The sequence below is a fragment of the Gorilla gorilla genome, chromosome 2, assembly GCF_029281585.2.
Source record: "Gorilla gorilla gorilla isolate KB3781 chromosome 2, NHGRI_mGorGor1-v2.1_pri, whole genome shotgun sequence".
NCBI lineage: Eukaryota > Metazoa > Chordata > Mammalia > Primates > Hominidae > Gorilla > Gorilla gorilla.
The window spans coordinates 58,627,127-58,651,273 of NC_086017.1; the positions used below are offsets into that span (position 1 = coordinate 58,627,127).

The following is a 24,147-nucleotide window of genomic DNA, read 5'->3' on the forward strand; positions in this document are numbered from 1 at the left end:
TGAAACAATATTTTAGATATACTGAGTTAAATGAAATATATTAAAATTAAGTTCACCATTTCAAATATCTACTGAAAGTTTTTATTTATTTATTTTTTTTGAGACCAAGTCTTGCTCTGTCCCCCAGGCTAGAATGCAGTGGCATGATCTTGGCTCACTGCAACCTCTGCCTCCCAAGTTCAAACGATTCTCGTGCTTCAACCTCCCAAGTAACTGGGATTACAGTTGTGCACCAGCAAACTCAGCTAATTTTTTTATTACTTTTTAGTAGAGACGAGGTTTCACCATGTTGGCCAGGCTGGTCTCGAACTCCTGGCCTCAAGTTATCTGCCTCAAGCTATTCAGCCTCCCAGAGTGCTGGGATTACAGGCGTGAGCCACCCTGCCTGACCAAAAATTTTTAAAATTACATATGTGACTCACATATTATTTCTATTGAATAGTGCTGGTCTTAGAAGTAAACTTAGGAGAACATATTATTGATTTTGCAAAGATTTCCTAAAATACAGCAGCAAAAGTACACAACTACAAAGAAGAAAAGATGATAAACTGGACTTGTCAAAATTAAAACCATTTTCTCTTCAAAAGATACCATTAAGAAAATGAAGGCCAGGTGCAGAGGTGCACACCTATAATCACAGCACTTAGAAGGCCAAGGCGGGCAGATGGCTTGAGCTCAGGAGTTCGAGACCAGGCTGGGCAATATAGCAAGACCCTGACTGTAATTTTTTTAAAAAAGGCTGTAAATACTATTTATTGGTGAGAATGCAGAGAAACTGGAATTTTCATACATGGCTGGTAGGAACACAAGACAGTACAGCCATTTTAAGAAACAGTTTGTTATGAAGTTAAAATATAATTTAGCAATTGCACTCTTAAGTATTTACTAAAGAGGCCAGCCTGGCCAACATGGTGAAATCCCATTTCTACTAAAAAAACACACACACGCACAAAATTAGCTGGGCAGAGTGACACGTGCCTCTGGTCCCAGCTACTCGGGAGGCTGAGGCACAAGAATCGCTTGAACCCGGGAGGCAGAGGTTGCAGTGAGCTGAGATTATGCCACTGTACTCCAGCTTGGGCGACAGGGCAAGACTGTATCTCATTAAAAAGAAAAAGTAATGGGAGGCTGAGGCAAGAGAATAGCTTGAACCTGGGAGGTGGAGGTTATGGTGAGCTGAGATTGCGCCATTGCACTCCAGCCTGGGCAACAAGAGCAAAACTCCGTTTCAAAAAGAAAGAAAAATTACATTTGTACAATGAAATCTTATTAGCAATAAAAAGGAGCGATCTACTGATACATACAACATGGATAAACCTCAAAAATATTATGCTAAGAGAAAGAAGCCAGACACAGAGACTATACATTACATGATTTCATTTATACTAAATTGTAGAAAGGAATTTCTACAGTGATAGAAAACATCAATGGTTTCCAGGAATGTGAGTGTGGGGGAGGGTACTGACTGCAAATACAAAACAAGGAACTGTATGGGTGATGGAAATACCACTTGGGGATGGTTACAAAACTCTTCCGATTTGTATACTTAAACTTAGTAATTTTATTGTATGTAAAATACACTGTAACAAAGCTGACCAAAACAAATGAAACAACATAAAATGTAGTTTCTGATTCAGCAGGTCTGGTGGGGGGCTCAAGAACTTGCATTCCTAACAATTCTAACACCCTCAGATGATGCTGATTGCTGCTGGTCCTGGGACCTCACTTTGAGAAGCCTTGGTCCAGTGAGAGACATTGAAAAAGGGACCTATAATAAGCCCCTTTTAATATCATCTTAATTAATGTCCATTCTGTACCACTACCTATCTACCTTGAAGATAGATAGCACTCTATCTTCAAGAGCACAGACCATGAAGAAAACACTATTGACTTCTCACATCTCCTGACATACTTCCTGAAAACCCAGTATGAGACAGGCCTAGAACCTTCAGGATGACTTGAAGGTCCTTTGAATGTTACTTAAAGCACCTTAGGTTCAGAAGCAAATGTGGCCAGTTAACATCTCCCATTTCTGAATCTCAGCACTACATTCTTACCATACCAGGATACCTGCTCTGAAACACAGCTCACACCACTGGCCTTTGCTAATATTGTTTTCTTGCTCTGAAGGACCTTTCCCTGATCCCAAACATTGAAATTGCACTTGTTTTTTAAGCCCATCTCAAATGGCATTTCCTCAATGAAACCATATGTATTACTTCCATTTCTATGTTCTCACTGTCGTTCATACTCTCCTTCATTATAGTGCTTATCATATCTGGTCCTACCTATCTTAATAAATGTTTATAGAATATTCCAATTTCTAATTAAAAGAATTATTAATAGTAACAGCTCCTAGAAAACAAATACATTTAGAGATGTGACTCAGAGTAGACATCATATTTTTGTTAGTCCTTTATCTCTTCCAAGGGAGCTTTTTTCTCCCCTTTTATGGTAAGTCTGATTAGTCCTTGTGTTCTAGTGGGGCCAACTCCACCCACAGGACCCACACCTGACCAATCTGAGCCTTTCCTCCTCGTAGTCTCAGTACTGGGTTCTAGGATAAGCATATCACCAACCTAGACCAACCATGTATCTTCTCCGTGCTCTTGAGCCAGAACCATAGGCAGAGAAGCTTATACCTGGAAAAGTCCAATACTATTTATGTTTAATTAAAAATACAAACATAGCGGACTAAGAAAATTATCAGACAGTACTCATTACAATGATCTAGCCCACTGTTTAGTAATCTTTACATCTTACAAATTTGGTTAATCACTGAAGACTGTGAACTCTGATTTGTGTTAGATTAGCCAAAAGGATGCCTTTGTGTCAAATATAGAAAGTTAGAGGGCAGAACTCTTTAACCTTCCCCAGGTTCTAATAGCAATGGATGAAACTTACTTAAGGTCAAAAGAAAATGACATCCAAAGAACAAACACTAGAAGCCAAGGAAAGGTGAAAGGAAGCAAGAGATCTGCATGTGTCAGTAAGACGGACGTCAATAAGCTTCAGAGGACTACATAATAGTCCTCTGAAGTATGATCTATTACCTGGTAATAAGAGCTCCCAACAGTGGGAGAACATAGAAGGTTTTTTGGGTTTTTTTTTGAAATGGAGTCTTGCTCTGTTGCCCAGGCTGGAGGCAGTGGCGCAATCTCGACTCACTGCAACCTTTGCCTCCTGGGTTCCAGCAATTCTCCCGCCTCAGCCTCCCAAGTAGCTGGGATTACAGGCGTGGGCCACCACACCCAGCTAATCTTTGTATTTTTGGTAGAGATGGAGTTTTACCATGTTGGCCAGGCTGGTCTTGAACTCCTGGCCTCAAGTGATCCACCTGCCTCAGCCTCCCGAAGTATTGGGATTACAGGCGTGAGCCACTGTGTCCAGCAAGAAGTTTTTGAGATAAATGATGTACTAGTTCTTCAGGGGTGACTTCCAGGAAAGGAGCTCCATAAAGCCCTCACTCACCTGAGTGATTATGCGTTCTCCATCCTTATAGATCTTCTCTCCTATTACATCCACAATCTTCATTTGTTCTGACACCTGAAACAACAAATTCACAAATAAAAGGAAAAGACCTTAACTGAAAGTCACAATAGCTATGCAGCACAGAAATAGGATTAGAATAGTATGATTTGAAAACCTAACAACAAAATAGTTTTAAAAGCTTTTCCTGATCCCCATGAACAGATTCTTATTCAAGCCACTTTACCTCTAGTGATTTAAGGAGGGGCACAGACTCAATAAATGATTCAAACATCTTCCTCTTCTTTGCATTATTTTTCACTATGATTCTTCTAAAAGTCACCCGGTCCTACAAGAAAGAATATGAAAATTCTAGTAAATGCCTATATACAGGAACATCTATGGTTTAATTAACTGGCCAAAGCAAATATTAGAGGAATATGTAAGTTACTGTGTTAATTAAGTGTTTAATGATACTTCAATCTTGAGTCATCACTGGAAGTAAAGGACCTGTAGCCTGAGCCAGCCAGATGCCCACATGCTGTTGCTTGCTATCTAGCACTCAATAGGTGCCACCTATGGGTCATAAATAGAACCCAAAACAGAAAACACCTAAACATTTGTGAGCTCACTGTCACTGTTCAATGTCAAAAAAGATACCTCTAGTGAGACGAGATCGTGTCACTGCACTCCAGCCTGGGTGACAGAGTGAGACCCTCAGATCGTGTCACTGCACTCCAGCCTGGGTGACAGAGTGAGACCCTCATTTCAAAAAAAAAAAAAAGAGACACCTCACCAAAAGAGAGAATAAAACAATCATTTAATCCTTAGAATCCAGGATTTAAAAAAACTTAAAAAATCCAAAACAATTAGATTGTTCTTGCCTAAAAAAAGAACAATTAGATTGTTCTTACCCTAAAAAAGTTTACAATCTTAATGGGGAGATAATATAAAATATCAAAATATGAAGGTTGGCTGAATGCAGTGGCTCACTGCCTGTACTCCTAGCATTTTGGGAGGCTAAGGTGGGCAAATTGCTTGAGCCCAGGAGCATGAGACCAGCCTAGGCAACATGGTGAAACACCCTCTCTACGAAAAAATACACAAAAAAAGTTAGCTGGGCATGGTGGCACATGTCTGTACTTGGGTGGCTGAGGTGAAAGGCTCACCAGAGCCTGAGAGGTCAAAGCTGCAGTGAGTTGTGATTGTACCACTGCATTCCAGCCTGGGCAGCAGAGTGACACTATGTCCCAAAAACAACAATATCAACAACAACAACAACAACAACAACAACAACAAAATACATAGGAATAAAAAGTCTACATTTCAAGGACAGGTGCAGTGGCTCACACCTGTAATCCCAGCATTCTGGGAGGCTGAGTCAGACGGATCACTTGAGCTCAGGAGTTCAAGACCAGGCTGTGCAACATGGTGAAACCCCATCTCTACAAAAAATACAAAAATTAGCTGGGCATGGTGGCGTTTGTCTAGTCCCAGCTAGTTGGGAGGCTGAGGCTGGAGAATCACTTGAGCTCAGGAGGCTAAGGTTGCAGTGAGCTGAGATTGCGCCACTGCACTCCAGCCTGGGTGACATAAGTTGAAACTGTGTCTCAAAAAAAAATTAAATAAAAATAAAAAGTCTACAGTTCAAGACAGCATATGAGCATATGAAATGTGCTTGGTGAAACTACAGAAGACAAGTGCCACATAAATTTCAAGGTAAGAAGGGGAGATCACAGTAGGCAGGAGTGATCAAAGATTATTTTGCAGCAAAAATGTCTGGGACCTGAAAGAGAGGTAGGATTTAAGTTAATGGAGAGACATGGGAGGAATACGCAAGATGGAAGGCAGGCATATGAAAGATACCTTGACTCTAGCAAGTCATGGATTCCTTCTGTTTTATTTTGAGATAGGGTCCCCCAATGTTGTCCAGGCTGGCTTTGAACTCCTGGGGTCAAGTGATCTCCCCACCTCAGCCTCCCAAGTAGCTAGGACTACAGGTACACAACACTGTGCCCGGCTTAGTAAGTAATGGATTCTGATCAGAAGACAGTTAACCAAACCAGGCACTTCTCAGATATGTGTACACATGTGCGGGGAGATACATGTGAGAATGTTAATTGCTTAGTCTTAGATTCCTAAATGGGCAAGCAGTTATTTGTATCTAAGTTAACTACCTTTCTTCCACCTCAGGCTGTCAGGACTATACATATATACATTTTGTTAGAAAGTATAATAATGGGCTGGGCGCAGTAGCTCATGCCTGTAATCCCAGAACTTTGGGAGGCCGAGGCAGACGGATCGCTTGAGGTCAGGAGTTCAAGACCAGCCTGGCCAATATGGTGAAACCACATCTCTACTAAAAATACAAAAATTAGCCAGGCATGGTGGTGGGTGCCTGTAATCCCAGCTTCTTGGGACGCTGAGACAGGAGAATCACTTGAACCTGGGAGGCAGAGGTTGCAGTGAGCCGAGATCATGCCACTGCACTCCAGCCTGGGTAACAGAGCGAGACCCTGCCTCGAAAAAAAATAAAAACAAAACAATATTTTAGGCTGTGTGTGGTGGTTCATGCCTGTAATCCCTGCACTTTGGGACGCCAAGGCAGGAGGATCGCTTGAGGCTAGGAATTCAAGACCAGCCTGGGCAACACAATGAGACCTCAACTCTATTTAAAACACAAAAACAGGCTGGACGCAGTGGCTCACACCTATAATCCCAGCACTCTGGGAGGCTGAGGCAGGCGGATCACGAGGTCAGGAGATCGAGACCATCCTGGCTAACACAATGAAACCCCGTCTCTACTAAAAATACAAAAAATTAGCTGGGCGTGGCGGCACGCGCCTGCAGTCCCAGCTACTAGGGAGGCTGAGACAGGAGAATCGCTTGAACCTGGGAGGTGGAGGTTGCAGTCAGCCAAGATCACACCACTGCACTCTAGCCTGGGAGACAGAGCGAGACCCCATCTCAAAAAAAAAACAAACAAACAAAAAAACCCCACAAAAACAGAAAACCCCAATATTTTATTTATTTATTTAAAAAAAAAACCATACAGGCTGGGAACAGTGGCTCACGACTGTATTCCCAGCACTTTGGGAGGCTGAGGTGGGTGGATTGTTTGAGCCCAGAAGTTTGAGAACAGCCTGGGCAACATGGCGAAACCCATCTGTACAAAAAATACAAAAATTAGCCAGGCGTGGTGGTGTGCACTTGTGGTCCCAGTTACTGGGGAGGCAGAGGTGGGAGGATTGCTTGAGCCCTGGGAGGCGAAGTTGCAGTGAGGTGTGAGAGCACCACTCCACTCCAGCCTGGCCAACAGAGTGAGACCGTCTCAAAAGATTAGATAGATAGATAGATAGATAGATAGATAGATAGATAGATAGATAGACAGACAGACAGACAGACAGAGAGACAGACAGAAAGACACACACACGCACACACACACACACACACACACACAGATACATAGACAGATAAAATAAAAGGCCTGGCACAGTGGCTCACACCTATAATCCCAGCATTTTGGGAGGCCAAAGTGGGTGGATCACTTGAGGTCGGGAGTTCGAGACCAGCCTGGCCAACATGGTGAACTCTTGTGTCTACTAAAAATACAAAAATTAGCTGGGCATGGTGGTGTACACCTATAGTCCCAGCTACTTGGGAGGCTGAGGCACGAGAATTACTTGAACCCTGGAGGCAGAGGATGCAGTGAGCCGAGATCACACCACTATACTCCAGCCTGCGCAACAGAGACTCCGTCTCAAAATAAATAAATAAATAAATATTAAAAAAATAAACACACAGAGGGCAGCAAAGTTAACTCCCAATATTTTACAAATCCACCTACAGTGTAACAAAGATTAGCACAATTGCAATAGCAAACAATATTTCGGCTGGGCGCATGGCTCACGCCTGTAATCCCAGCACTTTGGGAGGCTGAGGTGGGTGGATCACTTGAGGTCAGGAGTTCGAAACCAGCCTAGCCAACATGGTGAATTCCCATCTCTACCAAAAATATAAAAAATTAGCCAGTACTGTTGGCACATGCCTATAATCCCAGCTATGCGGGAGGCTGAGGCAGGAGAATTGCTTCAATCCTGGAGGCAGAGATTGCAGTGAGCCGAGATAATGCCACTGGACTCCAGCCTGGATGACAGAGCAAGAGTCCATCTCAAAAACAACAACAACAAATTTCTAACTAAAGATAAAACAACAAATATCTTTTTTTTTCTTTTTTGAGACAGAGTCTCGCTCTGCCACCCAGGCTGGAGTGCAGTGGCACGATCTCGGCTCACTGCAAGCTCTGCCTCCCTGGTTCACGCCATTCTCCTGCTTCAGCCTCCTGAGTAGCTGGGACTACAGGCGCCTGCCACCGCGCCCAGCTAATTTTTTGTATTTTTAGTAGAGATGGGGTTTCACCGTGTTAGCCAGGATGGTCTCAATCTCCTGACCTCATGATCCGCCCGCCTTGGCCTCCCAAAGTGCTGGTATTACAGGCGTGAGCCACTGCGCCCGACCACAACAAATGTCTCTTACAGCGACTTTTTTTTTTTTTGAGATGGAGTTTCATTCTTGTTGCCCAGGTTGGAGTGCAATGGCGCAATCTTGCCTCACTGCAACCTCCGTCTCCCAGGTTCAACTGATTCTCCTGCCTTGGCTTCCGGAGTAGCTAGGATTATAGGCATGCGCCACCATGCCCGGCTAATTTTGTATTTTTTAGTAGAGACGGGGTTTCTCCATGTTTGTCAGGCTGGTCTCCAACTCCTGACCTCAGGTGATCTGCCCACCTTGGCCTCCGAAGTGCTGGGATTACAGGCACGAGCCACTACACCCGGCAAGCGACTTTTTTTTTGAGACAGAGTCTCACTCTGTCACTCAGCAGGCTGGAGTGTAGTGGCATGATCACAGCTCACTGCAGCCTTGACCTCTTGGGCCCAGGTGATCCTCCCAACTCAGCATCCCAAGTAGCTGGGACTACAGGCATGTGCCACCACATCAGCTAATTTCTTATTTTTCATAGAGACAGGGTTTCACCACGTTGCCCATGCTGGTCTTGAATTCCTAGGCTCATGTGATCTGCCCACCGTGGCCTCCCAAAGTACTGGGATTACAGCATGAGTCACCACACCCAGCTGGTTCTACCCCTTTTTACGCATGCTTTAACACTTCCCAAAACTCTCTTTTCATGTGGTGCAAGGCCAGTTCCCATGGCTGTGGAGAATATAAAAAAAGCACCAGACATCAACATAGCCTTTGATGAGCATCCAATCGAGCAGTGAAGAGGAAATTCCCACAGGCAGCAAGTGGTCAGAGGCAAGCAAACAGCCCTGAAGTTCAAAAGAGAAAAGGAGTGCTACTCTCTCCTGTGACTGCAGGAATTTCCCAGGAAACCTTCTATTGACTTTCAATAAAGCAAGAGAAAGCAGAAGAGACTACGTATAGGGGCCGTGATGGCAGCTGCCCACTATAAAACCAGGAATGTAGGATCCAACTTGAAAAACTCAGTGACGACACCAGATCCTCCCTACTTCGACCTCAGAAGGCATTTCCAAGGCCTTGTGAGGCCCAAAGAAGAAGTCAGGCTGGAGAGGACCTTCTGTGAGTTACTTTCCTAGAGGTGGTATTGAAGCTTTGGAAGAGTCTGGGCTTGCAAAGCAAGTGAATGAACAGGAGAAAAGTAGAGGCCAAAAGGATATCTTGATAGGTCACTGACCTAAGAAAGCAAGGAGAAGAGGAAACGACTGCCAAAGGCAAGGAAATAGAAAGAATAGGAGTCTTAGGAAAGGAAGTCTCAGGAAAAGAAGGGTGGTGAGTAGCACCATGGCCATGGGGAGCTTGTGCCATCATTCTGTGAACACCCACCTTGTACCAGGCACTAAGGGAGTCACTTCTCTTATGCCCATGTATTTAATCCTCATACCCCAGCCACAAAGCAGGTGGTTTTACAGCTCAATATACAGTTTTCAATTTTCATTGAGACTTGGTCTTAGAGATTATCCAAGAATGGGTTATTTGGCCGGGTGCGGTGGCTCTTGCCTGTAATCCCAGCACTTTGGGAGGCCGAGGTGGGCAGATCACCTGAGGTCAGGAGTTCGAGACCAGCCTGGCCAACATGGTGAAACTCCATTTCTACTAAAAATACAAAAATTGGCTGGGCATGGTGGCACACGTGCACACGTCTGTAATCCCAGCTACTTAGGAGGCCGAGGCAGGAGAATCGCTTGAACCCAGGAGGCAGAGGTTGCAGTGAGCCAAGATCATCTCCAAAAAGAAAAAAAGAAAGAATGTGTTATTTGGCTGGGCACAGTGGCTCATGCCTGTAATTCCAGCACTTTGGGAGGCCAAGGCAGGAGGACTGCTTGAGCCCAGAAGTTCAAGACCAGCCTGAGCAACATAGTGAGACTCTGTCTCTACAAAAAAAAAAAAAAAAGTCAGGCGTGGTGGTGCACACCTGTAGTCCCAGCTACTTGGGAGGCTGAGGTGGGAGGACTGCTTGAGCTCAGGAGGTCAAGGCTGCAGTTAGCCCCTGCTCACACCAAAAAGAATGTTATTTAATTTCTAAGTGTCTGGAGATCTGTTATTGATTTTTAGTTTCTTTCTTTCAATTGTAGTTAGAGAACACATTCTGATTTCATTTTTTTTTTTAATTTTCATTATTTCTTAAAATTTTAAATAGAGATGTGGTCTCACTATGCTGCCCAGGTAGGTCTCAAATTCCTGGACTCAATCCTCCCACCTCAACCTCCCAAAGTGCTGGGATAACAGGCTTGAGCCACTGTGGTTGGCCTGATTTCAAATCTTTTACATTTTTTAAGTTTTATTTTATATTCCAGGATATGGCCTATTTGGGTGAATGTTCCATGGGCTTGAAAAAAATGTTCATTCTGTTGTTGCTGTGTGCAGTGTTCTATAAATTTCAGATAGCTTTTGTTAATTAATGGTGTTAAGTTCTTCTATATCCTAGCTGACACTAGCTGATTTTCTGTTTAGCTGTTCGTTCTTTTGTTTTGTTTTGTTTTTGAGATGGAGTTTTGCTTTTGTTGAATATACCTGTTAGAAGATCTGGATTTCAGGCTTTCCAGCACCCCATCTGGGATATATGGGAACCTGGGAACTCACTGTCATGTCTTTCCTCAAGCCCCAATATCCCTAGATAGTCTGCCTTCTTCTTTCCACCTTTCAGGGTCTTCCTATGTTTGCTCTATTATGTCCATAGTTGTTTGTGTGTGTGTTTAAGTTTTTAAGTGAGAACACTAGCATGGAGTAGGGCTATTCCATCTTGGTCTGAACCAGTAGTTAGCACCAAGGCTTATTATTTGATTTTGTATTTTTTGAGATGGAGTCTTGCTCAGTCGCCCAGGCTAGAGTGCAGTGGCGTGATCTTGGCTCACTGCAACCTCCGTCTCCTGGGACTACAGGCGCCCATCACCATGACTGGCCAATTTTCGTATTTTTAGTAGAGACACAGTTTTACCATGTTGCTCAGGCTGGTCTCGAACTCCTGACCTCAAGTGATCTTCCCGCCTTGGCCTCCCCAAGTGCTGGGATTACAGGTGTGAGTCACCGTGCCTGGCCCCCATTATTTATTATTCCCCTATACAAATCTATTCTTGAGTTTTTCGATCATTGAGTCCCCAAGTGTGTGACCTATCCTTAAGTCACTGTATCTCTTTCAGGAGCACTCTTAATTTAACATCAGGATGTCACAATAAAGTGTTTTCTTTTTTGAGACGGAGTCTCGCTGTGTCGCCCAGCTGGAGTACAGTGGCGCGATCTCGGCTCACTGCAAGCTCCACCTCCCGAGTTCACGCCATTCTCCTGTCTCAGCCTCCCAACTAGCTGGGACTACACATGCCCACCACCACACCTGGCTAATTTTTTTGTATTTTTTAGTAGAGATGGGGTTTCACCGTGTTAGCCAGGATGGCTGTAAGATATAGTGTAAATCAACAGCCCAAGGACAGAGACACAGAAAGGGAATTAATACTGTGCCTTGCAAGGGGAACGATTTCTCTCACTCACCAGTCCCCAAAGGGAGCCTTCTGAGGTAGCAACAATGGTAGCAGCTCTCGGGGTGTTGTACATCAGAGCTAGTTCTCCAAAACTGCCACGGTTGTCATATTGACCAACAGAGCGGGTTTGATTATCTTTTGTTACTAAAATGTCATAAGTTCCCCTAGAAGAATGACAAAGGATAATTTCATTAGTTACTTCTGATAATAAATGTTAAGAACTGGCAGGTACATATAATAGAAAATGTTGTTTTAAGAGATTTCCAATGTTACTTTGTTAGTATATAAAAAAACATATTTTTGTATTTTGACTTTGTACCGTGTCCTATAACCTTGCTAAACTCACTTATTAATTCTAGTAGCCCTTTTGTGGCATTCTTGGAATTTTCTTTTCTTTTTTTTTTTTTTTTTTTTTGAGACGGAGTCTCGATCTGTCACCCAGGCTGGAGTGCAGCGGCGGTATCTCAGCTCACTGCAAGCTCCACCTCCTGGGCTCACGCCATTCTCCTGCCTCAGCCTCCCGAGTAGCTGGGACTACAGGCACGCACCACCATGCCTGGCTAATTTTTTTGTATTTTTAGTAGAGACAGGGTTTCGCCATGTTAGCCAGGATGGTCTCGATCTCCTGGCTTCGTGATCCACCCACCTCAGCCTCCCAAAGTGCTGGGATTACAGGTGTGAGCCACCACACCCGGCCGGAATTTTCTACATAGAGGATCATGTCACCTGAAACAAAGTTTTAATACTTCCTTTCCAATCTATATGCCCCTTCCTTTTTTTCCCCCCATCTTTAACTTAAAATATATATATATATACACACATATATACATACACATAAATATATATATACACATATATATATTTTTTGACATATATATTTTTTTGAGACAGGGTCTTGCTCTGTCACCCAGGCTGGAGTGCAGAGGCACAATCATGGCTCATTGCAGCCTCCACCTCCTGGCCCCAAGCAATCCTCTCACCTCAGCCCCCTGAGTAGCTGTGACCACAGACGTGTGCCACCACACCTGGCTAATATTTTATTTTTGTAGAGATGGGGTCTCACTATGTTGCCCAAGCTGGTCTGGAACTCCTGGGCTCAAGCAATCCTCCTGTCTCAGCCTCCCAAAGTACTGGGATTAAAGGCATGAGCCACCACACCCAGCCTAATTTTTTTTCTTTTATTAACATATAATATTTTACATAATTTATGGCGTACATGTGAGTGTTTGTTCCATGCATAGAATGGGTAATGATTAAGTCAGGGTAACTGGGGTATCCATCACCTTGGATATATGTCCTTTATATGTGTCAGTATCATTTCACGTCCTCTCTTCTATTAATAGTTACTTTGAAATATGCTAAATATTGTCACCCAAGTATAGTCACCTTATCATGCTATAAAACATTAGAACTTGCCAGGTGCAGTGGCTCACACCTGTAATCTCAGCACTTTAGGAAGCTAAACTGGGAGGGTTGCTTGAGCCCAGGAGTTTGAGATAATCCTGGGCAACGTATGGAGACTTCTCTCCACAAAAAGGAAAAAAAAAAATACACTAAAATTTATTTCTTCTATCTAACTGTGTGTTTGTACCCATTAGCCAACTTTTCTTCATCCACCCACCACCCTTCTCAGTTTCTGGTATATATCATTCTATTCTCTATGTCTAGGATATCAGTGTTCTTTAGCATTCACATGTAAGCAAGAACATGTGGTATTTGTCTTCCTGTGCCTATCTTATTTACCTTAATATAGCAACCTCCACGTTGCTACAAATGACATGACTTCTTTCTTTTTTATGGTCAAATGGTATTTCATTGTGTACTATGCCACACTTTCTTTCTTTCTTCCTTTTTTCCTTGCCTCCCTCCCTCCCTTCTCTTCCTTTCTTTGCCTTATTGCATTGACTATAACCTCCAGTACAATATTAAGTGGAAGTGGTGAAAGCAAACATCCTTGCCTTATTCTGAGTTGTAAGAAAAAACAATTTTTCACCATTAAATATGATGTTAGCTGTAGGTTTTTAATAAATGCCTTTAGTCTAGTTAGGGAAAGTTATTTTTGTTGCTAGTTTACTGAGCATTTTCATCACAAAAAGATGTTGAGTTTTGTCAAATGCTTTGCTGTAGGTATTGATATGAATGCATGGGTTTTCTTTCATAGTCTGTTAAAACAAAGATTAAAACAAAGCAGGTCGGGCATGGTGGCTCAAGCCTGTAATCCCAGAGCTTTGGGAGGCCAAGGTGGGTGGATCACCTGAGGTCAGGAGTTCGAGACTAGCCTGGCCAATCTGGTGAAACCCCGTCTCTACTAAAAATACAAAAATTAGCTGGGCGGGTGGCGGGTGCCTGTAATTCCAGCTACTCGGGAGGCTGAGGCAGGAGAATCACTTGAAACCTGGAGGCAGAGGTTGCAGTGAGCCGAGATCACGTCATTGCACTCCAGCCTGGGCGACAGAACGAGGCTCTGTCTCAAAACAAACAAACAAACAAACAAAACGATACAATTATTTATCTATTGATTGGCAATAATGGCTAAAAAAAAAAAAATCAGAACTGACAAGCAGAAATAGGTACTCTCAACATACCACTGAGGGAAACATAAACTTTTCAGTTTCTGCAAGATAATTAAAACATATAGCAAACGCCTTAAAAAGACCCTTTGATATTGCAATTCCATTTCTAGTCATTCCAAGAGAGATAATCAAGGATATTGCAAAAGATTTAATTGCCAGGATTTCACCAGGTAATATTTATAATAGTAAAAACTATAAGTAATTTCATCTGCTAATAATAGGAGATGGGTCAAATACATGTTTCTATCTATATTATGGAGTCATTAAAAATAATGACAGAGGCTGGGTGCAGTGGCTCACGCCTGTAATCCCAGCACTTTGGGAGGCCGAGGTGAGTGGATCACCTGAGGTCAGGAGTTCGAGACCAGCCTGGCCAACCTGGTGAAACCCCATCTCTCCTAAAAATATAAAAATTAGCTGGGCGGGTGGCAGGTGCCTGTAATCCCAGCTACTCGGGAGGCTGAGGCAGGAGAATCACTTGAAACCAGGAGGCGGAGGTTGCAGTGAGCCAAGATCGCATCATTGCACTCCAGCCTGGGCAACAGAGAGAGGCTCAGTCTCAAAACAAACAAACAAACAAACAAACAAACAAACGATACAATTATTTATCTATTGATTGGCAATAATTGCTAAGGAAAAAAAATTCAGAACTGACAAGCATTTGCAGAAATAGGCACTCTCAACATACCACTGAGGGAAACATAAACTTTTCAGTTTCTGCAAGGTAATTAAAACTTATAGCAAATGCCTTAAAAAGACCCTTTGATATAGCAATTCCATTTCTAGTCATTCCAAAAGAGATAGTCAAAGATACTGCAAAAGATTTAATTGCCAGGATTTCACCAGGTAATATCTATAATAGTAAAAACTGTAAGTAATTTCATCTGCTAATAATAAGAGATGGGTCAAATACATGTTTCTATATATATCATGGAGTCATTAAATATAATGACAGAGGCTAGGCATGGTGGCTCACGCGTGTGTGTGTGTGTGTATGTGTGTGTGTGTGTGTGTGTATATATATATATATATATATATATATAATAATGACAGAGTATGGCTGGGCACAGTGGCTCACCTGTAGTCCCAGCACTTTGGGAGGCTGAGGCAGACAGATCACCTGAGGTCAGGAGTTCGAGACCAGCCTGGCCAACATGGTAAAACCCTGTGTCTACTAAAAATACAGAAATTAGCTGGGTGTGGTGGCATGTGCCTGTAATCCCAGCTACTCGGGAGGCTGAGGCAGGAGAATCACTTGAAACTGGGAGGCAGAGGTTGCAGTGAGCCAAGATCGCACCACTGCACTCCAGCCTGGGTGGCAGAGTGAGACTCTATCTCAAAATAATAATAACAGAATGCTATATTCCATAACATGCTTAAAACAGATTTAAAAAATTAAATCACACAACAATGTATGATTTAATGTAAAAAAAATTATGTAAAGATAACTCCATTAGTCGACTCCATTTTTGATGTTTGATTGTTGACAGCTTTCAAACCCTTCCTCTTCTGCCCCATATCTGGGCAAGCTGATAAAAAAGCCTGGGTGCTCCCTCCTTTGGTGCTGACGGGGAGTTCAATCAACACAAATGCCAGCCCCTGTGTAAGAGTACCCTCACCTAATCCCACCTTCTAACCACCATAAATCCCAAGACAGTCCTCGCCTGCTATCTGAAGTCATTTTTGGATCTGTCTGGGAGCCTGCCCTGCTCTCTCTAAAAAGGCTCAATATGTGAGTAATAAACCTTTTCATACCCTTTTAGTGTATATGTAGTGTCATCAGTCTTGACATCTTAACCAAATTTTGGGTGAGGTGTCTGATCTCAACAGTAAAGCATGGAAAAAATAATGGAATCATACACTGGTAATCAGATTATGCCTAAATTAATTTCTATCCTGTTTGTATTTTATTTTATTTTGAGTCGGAGTCTCGCCCTGTTGCCCAGGCTGGAGTGCAGTGGCATGATCTCGGCTCACTGTAAGCTCCACCTCCTGGGTTCACACCATTCTCCTGCCTCAGCTTCCCGAGCAGCTGGGACTACAGGCACCCGCCACCACGCCCGGCTAATTTTTTGTATTTTTAGTAGAGACAGGGTTTCACTGTGTTAGCCAGGATGGTCTCCATCTCCTGATCTTGTGATCCACCCACCTCAGCCTCCCAAAGTGCTGGGATTACAAGTGTGAGGCACCGCGCCCAGCCTTTTATTTTTTTATATTCTAAATTTCCTACAAAGAACTTCCAACTGTCTGACAAAATCACTAAATATCATGTATTAAAAGAAAAGCAGAGAATGTGCCACCAACCCTGCTCTCAGGGGAGCTTACCACTCAGTAGGGAAGCTGACCTGTCCTAGGCCTTTATAGACAAGGCAAAATAAGCTTATAAATAGGAAACAGAATTCAGTGTTTTTAGCGTCTCCTCCAGACACCAGCATTTAACTCTGGAAGTGACATGAACTCATTTCAGGCAGCAGCACTGCAGAGAGCCTCTCGACCTTTCCCATTCAGGTCATCCTCTATATAATGAGGCATATGTTTTTATCATTGTTACCACCACATTATGTAATAATTATCTATTGAAAGGTCTGTCTCTCCAAGTTGACCATGAACTTTTTGAGGTCAGGAACTGTACCTTTTTACTTGAACGATAATCTTTCTTTTTTGTTTTGTAGAGACAGGGGTCTCACTATGTTGCCCAGGCTAGTCTCGGACTCCTGGTCTCAAGTAATCCATATCGGCCTCCCAAAGTGCTGGGATTACAGGTGTAAGCCACTGTGCTCAGCTCTTTCCTATTTGTTTATCACCACATTCTTTTTTCTTTTCTTTTTATTCTGAGACAGGGTCTCACTTTGTCCCCCAGGCTAGAGTGCAGTGTTATGATCACTGCCCACTGTAGACTCAACCTCTTGGGCTCAAGTGATCCTCCCACCCCAGCCTTTCAATTAGCTGGGACTATAGGCATGCGCCACCATGCCTGGCAAATTTTTTTAAAAATGCTTTTTTGTGTGTTTTTGTTTTGTTTTGTTTTGTTTGAGATGGAGTCCCATTCTGTCGCCCAGGCTGGAGTGCAGTGGCATGATCTCCGCTCACTGCAACCTCTGCCTCCCGGGTTCAAGTTATTCTCCTGCCTCAGCCTCCCAGGTAGCTGGGACTACAGGCACATGCCACCATGCCCAGCTAATTTTTTTATTTTTAGTAGAGATGGGGTTTCACCATGTTAGCCAGGATGTTCTCGACATCCTGACCTTGTGACCTGCCCGCCTCAGCCTCCCAAAGCGCTGGGAGTACAGGCGTGAGCCACCGTGCTTGGCCTGCATTTTTTTCTTTTTTTTGAGATGGAGTTTCACTATTGTTGCCCAGGCTGGAGTGCAATGGCATGATCTTGGCTCACTGCAACCTCCACCTCCCAGGTTGAAGCAATTCTCCTGCCTCAACCTCCTAAGTAGCTGGGATTAAAGGTGCCCACGACCATGTCCAGCTAATTTTTTGTATTTTTAGTAGAGACGAGGTTTTGCCATGTTGGCCAGGCTGGTCTCAAACTCCTGACCTCAAGTGCTCCGCCCACCTGGGCCTTCTAAAGTGCTGGGATTACAGGTGTGAGCCACCGTGCCCGGCCTAAAAAAATGTTTTGTAGAAATGAGGTTTCACTATCTTCCCCAGGCTGGTTTTGAACTCCTGGGCTCAGACAATCCTCCCACCTTGGCCTCCCAAAGTGCTGGGACTGCAGGTGCAAACCACTGTGCCAGGCTCTTATTCACCACTTTCACTGTACAAAGAATAACCCCTTTTGTTTACATATTAAATAAATCATTCCTTCTGTACAAAGGCATTTCAGTCTTTAAGTTGTGGACATGTACAGGTGGATGCTTATTTCCCAGACCATAAGTGCCCAATGGGACCTCTGTCTTGGTAGGGGAGTACACAGCAGGGCAAAGGGGAAAGGTGGCTGCTGGAGGTGGTAATATAATTTTATTATATTATAAATATAGACCTGGCATGGTGGCTCACACCTGTAATCTCAGCACTTTGGGAGGCCAAGGCGGGTGGATTGCTTGAGGTCAGGAGTTCAAGACCAGCCTGGCCAACATGGTGAAACCCCATCTCCACTAAAATACAAAAATTAGCTGGGAGTGGTGGCGGGTGCCTGTAATCCCAGCTACTCAGGAGGCTATGGCAGGAAAATCGCTTGAACCCGGGAGGCGGAGGTTGTAGTGAGCCAGGATTGCACCACTACACTCCCGCCTGAGCAACAGAGCAAGACTCCGTCTCTAAATAAATAAATAAATAAATAAATAAAATATATAGTTTTATATTATATTTATAATTTTATTTTAAAACTACTCTGGGCTGGGTGCGGTGGCTCATGCCTGTAATCCCAGCACTTTGGGAGGCTGAGGTGGGTGGATCACGAGGTCAAGAGATCGAGACCATCAGGGCCAACATGGTAAAACCCCATCTCTACTAAAAATACAAAAATTGCTGGGCGTGGTGGCAGGCACCTGTAGTCCCAGCTACTCAGGAAGCTGAGGCAGGAGAATCACTTGAGCCTGGGAGGCGGGGGTTGCAGTGAGCTGAGACCATGCCACTGCACTCCAGCCTTGCGACAGAGTGAGACTCCATCCCCCCAACCCCAGAAAAAAAACAAACAAAAAAACCTATTCTGTCATTACTTGTAGAATTTCTGTGTAAGAAGTATTAGCATAAAAGATGAAGACAAAAGTCTTTTCTCTGAGAAGATATTATTTATGTCATCTTTACCCTAAATCAGCATTTAGAGTAAAGAAAACATTTCCTTTGGACAGGGTGGTGGCTCACGCCTGTAATCCCAGCACTTTGGGAGGCTGAGGCGGGCAGATCACGAGGTCAGGAGTTCGAGACCAGCCTGACCAACGTGGTGAAACTCCATCTCTACTAAAAATACAAAAAATTAGCCGGGCATGGTGACGGGCGCCTGTAGTCCCAGCTACTCGGGAGGCTGAGGCAGGAGAATGGCGTGAACCCGGGAGGCGGAGCTTGCAGTGAGCCAAGATCGCGCCACTGCACTCCAACCTGAGCGACAGAGCAAGACTCCGTCTCAAAAAGAAAAAAAAAAAAAAAAAAAATTTCCTCTGAGTGTAATAATTTGTCACAGGTAGCAAGAACCCAAAGGTTACTCAAGGAGGGAGAGTATTTTCTGTTCAAGAATCTAAATAAGAAAAGGCTCAAGAAGAAAGGCAACCAATGTATCTAGTACAGCTATTTGATGGAGATTAAAAGAATCTTAAAAATGAGGAGAATAATTAGAAAAATTTGAATAAGGTGCATACATTAGATGTAGTATTGTATGAATGTTAATTTGTGTTTTTTATAATTGTTCTGTACTAAAGTAAGAGAATATCCTTTTTAGGAAATGCACACTGGGGTATTCAGAGATAAAGGGGCATTATATGTGCAACTTAAAACAACTTTTTTTTCTTTTGGTGGTGGGGACGAAGTCTCACTCTGTCACCCAGGCTGGAGTGTAATGGCACAATCTCAGCTCACTGCAGCCTCTGCCTTGTGGGTTCAAGTGATTCTCCTGCCTCAGCCTTCCAAGTAACTGGGACCACAGGCGTGCACCACCACGCCTGGCTAATTTTTTTTTTTTTTTTGTATTTTTAGTAGAGCTGGGTTTCACCATGTTGGCCAGGCTGGTTTTGAACTCCTGACCTCAAGTGATCCACCCACCTCAGCCTCCCAAAATGCTAGCATTACAGGTGTGAGCCACCACGCCCAGCCTTGCCAACAACTTAATAAAGCAAAGGGAGTAGAACGCTAACCTAGGGAACTTGTATTTACAATTTTTTTTTTTGAGACCGAGTCTCACTCTATCACCCAGGCTGGAGTGCAGTGGCGCTATCTTGGCTCACTGTAACCTCCACTTCCCAGGTTCAAGCAATTCTCCTGCCTCAGCCTCCCAAGTAGCTGCGATTACAGGTGCACACCACCACGCCCGGTTACTTTTTTATTTTTATTTTTTTTGAGACAAAGTCTCACACTGTTGCCCAGGCTGGTGTGCAGTGGGGCGATCTCAGCTTGCTGCAGCCTCTGCCTCCTAGGTTCAAGCGATTCTCCTGCCTCAGCCTCCCAAGTAGCTGGGACTACAGGCGCGTGCCACCACACCCAGCTAATTTTTGTATTTTTAGTAGAGACGGAGTTTCACTACGTTGGCCAGGCTGGTCTCGAACTCCTGACCTCGTGATCTGCCCGCCTCAGCCTCCCAAAGTGCTGGGATTACAGGCATGAGCCACTGCGACTGGCCAATTTTTGTATTTTTTAAGTAGAGATGGAGTTTCACCACGTTGGCCAGGCTGGTTTCGAACTCCGGACCTCAAGAGATCCACCTGCCTCGGCCTCTCAAAGTGCTAGGATTACAGGCATGAGCCACCGCACCAGGCCTATGATTAATTTTTTGCACTATTTAACTTTTCTGTAACTCTGAAATTACTTTAAGATAAAAAAATTATTTTTGTTTCCTTTTTATTGTCTAGCTCCAAAAACCATTTTATTTTTAAATTAATGGAAGATATCAGGTGAAGCAATATCTTATTGGTGTTAAACTCTAGTGAGAGTGTTTCTTTCAGGACTAAGGAGATCAGAAGGACACCCATCTCACTGCCACCAGCCAGAGGATACTAAACTCAAGAGGTTAGGACACAGTAGGGTGAGCAGGTCAAGCCCAAATATTTCATCTTTTCCTAATACTTAGATCTGAGCCAGAGGGGTTAAGGTCAGGGCAGTGTATTCATGAGTAAAATCAGGCTCAAATACAAACATACAAACGACTATAGTACCATGGCTAATTCTTCAAGGAATCAATTCACTTGACACTGGCAAATAACATGTTTATAAAGCACACCCTGCACTCCTTACTAACTGTAAAGGAGACTTTCTTTTTTTTTTTTTGAGATGGAGTCTTGCTCTGTTGCCCAGGCTGGAGTGCAGTGGCGGGGTCTCAGCTCACTGCAACAACCTTTGCTAGGATTACAGGCGTGAGCCTCCTAGGTTCAAGTGATTCTCCAGCCTCAGCCTCCCAAGCAGCTGGGATTACAGGCATGCAATGCCACATCCGGCTAATTTTTGTATTTTTAGTAGATACGGGGTTTCACCATACTGGCCAGGCTGGTCTCAAACCCCTCACCTCAAGTGATCCACCGGCCTTGGCCTCCCAAAGTGCTGCAATTACAGGCATGAGCCACTGCGCCTGGCCTAAAGGAGACTTTCTACTCTAAATGATTGCTCTTCAAATATGAGTTGTGCTGAGGACTCAGGACAGCACTGGTAGAGAGGGACAAGCTGTGGACTCTCACAAGGCTTTGGGAAGCTTGTTCACCTGGCCCTTAGCCTCTCTGGGCTGAATACAGAATAGGATAAAGCATCTGCCCTGAGTCATGAATCCGATTAAGTGTGGCCACACAATTTCAAAGCTCCATCTCCTACCGTTCTATGACATAAAAGTTGTCTCCATCATCTCCTTGGTCAATGACATGCTCATCAGCTTTGACTATCCTTTCAAACATGGCATCAAGAACTTGAGAAAGCTGTTCCTGCAGGGTATGCATAAGAAGAAAAAAAATAGCCTTTACATATGCTGAAAAAAAGCAGTGACCATAATTATCTCAATTTGTGACTATGTAACAGAAGTCCCCACATTCAAACAGAAACCTAAAGGTTGTCTGAAACAAATGCTTTCCTGGGACCATTCAGCTTTGTACCTCCATGTAACTCAGCAGACAGCAAACTGGCAAGTCTTCTGAGGCAGTATTGTTTTGAAAAAGCTTCCCAAAATTGACACAAAAATATTATCTAAATTATGGTCCATGTTCTCCCAGCCACACCCACATGACTGTCACCTGCCTGATGGCTCCACTATGTCATGTGTAAAGTCATATGCTGCCACCTTCCTACAGCTGTTGACCTTAACAGGAGCATCAGATCTAAAGGGCTGCTATGGCCTTAGAGGTTATCTTTTGGAACAGCACAACTTTTGACTAGCAAAACACGTCACTTAACCTCACTGAGCTTCAGTATCTTGTTTGTTTTTTTTGTTCTGGAAACGGAGTCTCACTCTGTCACACAGGCTGGAGTGCAGTGGTGTGATCTCAGCTCACCACAACCTCTACCTCCCGAGTTCAAGCGATTCTCCTGCCTCGGCCTCCTGAGTAGCTGGGACTACAGGCCTGCGCCACCACGCCTGGCAAATTTTTATATTTTTAGTAGAGACAGGGTTTTGCCATGTTGGCCAGACTGGTCTCGAACTCCTGACCTCATGTAATCCACCCACCTTGGCTTCCCAAAGTTCTAGGATTACAGACGTGAGCCACCGCGTCTGGTGAACTCCAGTTTCTTCATATGTAAAAAGGGTATAACAAAGATTCCAGGTCATCAATTTTTATGACCAAAGGAAAAAAACCTAGGAAAGTATTTATGAAACAACAGATACTCAATAAATGAGATCTATTATAAGACAGCTAATATTGCTTCATTTGCATACAGCACATACAATTACTTACAAATATTGCCTGCCATAACCAGACATCAACTATGTCAATAAGTATAATGAAAAGAAAATAATACTATTAAATTCTAATGAAATGGTCTCAGTCTGGGGCCAGCATCCCTGTCTGGGAGATCAGTAATTATTAGGAAGTCACTAAAGAATACCAGGTTCAATTAAAAAAAGAGACTTTCTCTTTGGAGAAATGTAGACTGAAGACCTGAAAAGAGAATAAGTTTATGACTGCATAATTCCATGTGATTTTATGTTCTATCAGAGTGACTGTACTACCAAGATAATTGAGTATCACCAAAAAGTGTATTTAGTTCCACGTGCGTTGAATACTGTATAAGCTAACAAATACTAAAAAGGATGGCTTGCAACTGACGTGTTACCCACACTGACTGGAATGTGAGCCCAGTGTTGCCAGAAATCTCCTATTTAAACACTGGCAATAAATTTAAATTTTCATGTTCAATACAGACCAAACACAGACATCTGTACCTAGCCTGTGGGTTGCCTGCTGGAAGCCTCTTGTTCTGAGTAACTTTTCTTCTTCTAGTCTGGACTCTTCAAACACATGTGTCATGAGATATAGAATAACAGGGGCGGAAACGGAGCATTTCTAGGTTAGAGGAGACTAAAATAACAACATGACAACCAAATGAAATACAGTAAGTCCTCAAAGTGGTTGATAGGTTCTTGAAAACTGTGACTTTAAGCAAAACAATGTGTAGAAGGTCCTCAAATAACACAGTTATAACACTGATGAGGGAAAAAAAAGGTTTCATTATAGGTTGTTTTGCTTAAAGTTGCAGTTTCCAAGACTACCAACAATGTTGAAGTACTTACTATATGTGATTCATGATGTTAGGTGAAGACTTACTGTATGTGATTCAGGATTGAAAAACAAAACAAAAAGCTATACAGAACTTAACTGGGAAAACGGGAAATCTGAGTATGGACTGTTGTTAGGTGATTTTATATTATACCAACATTAAATTTCTTGGGTTTATTAAATGGTATTGTGTTAACATAGGAAAATATTCTTTTTTTTTTTTTTGAGACAGTCTCACTTTGTCACCCAGGCTGGAGTGCAGTGGCGCGATCTTGGTCCACTGCAACCTCTGCCTCCTGGGTTCAAGCGATTTCTCCTGCCTCAGCCTCCCCAATAGCTGGGATTATAGGCGCATGCCACCAGGCCTGGATAATTTTTTTTTTTTTTTTTGAGACAGAGTCTCGCTCTGTCGGCCAGGCGGGTGTGCAGTTGCACGATCTCGGCTCACTGCAACCTCTGCCTCCCGAGCTCAAGCAATTCTCCTGCCTCAGCCTGCTGAGTAGCTGGGATTACAGAATGTGCCATCATGCCCAGCTAATTTTTGTATTTTTAGTAGAGACGGGGTTTCACCATGTTGGCCAGGCTGGTCTTGAACTCCTGACCTCAGGTAATCCGCCCGCCTTGGCCTCCCAAAGTGCTAGGATTACAGGCGTGGGCCACCGGGCCCGGCCTTAATTTTTATATTTTTAGTAGAGACAGGGTTTCACCATGTTGGTCAGACTGGTCTTGAACTGCTGACCT

General features: G+C 43.5%; 1 protein-coding gene across 3 annotated transcripts in view; it reads right to left on the reverse strand.

The window, feature by feature from the left end:
- PRKAR2A (protein kinase cAMP-dependent type II regulatory subunit alpha) overlaps positions 1-24,147 on the reverse strand; it is a 104,952-nt gene that overhangs the window by 16,735 nt on the left and 64,070 nt on the right. For all 3 annotated transcript variants that reach the window (XM_055382432.2, XM_019024446.4, XM_019024445.4), the window contains exons 5-8: positions 21,512-21,618; positions 11,491-11,644; positions 3,716-3,817; positions 3,472-3,546 (exon numbers count right to left, since the gene is read on the reverse strand). In XM_055382432.2, the coding sequence (XP_055238407.2) occupies positions 3,472-3,546; positions 3,716-3,817; positions 11,491-11,644; positions 21,512-21,618 (438 nt within the window). The remainder of the gene's footprint in view (positions 1-3,471; positions 3,547-3,715; positions 3,818-11,490; positions 11,645-21,511; positions 21,619-24,147) is intronic.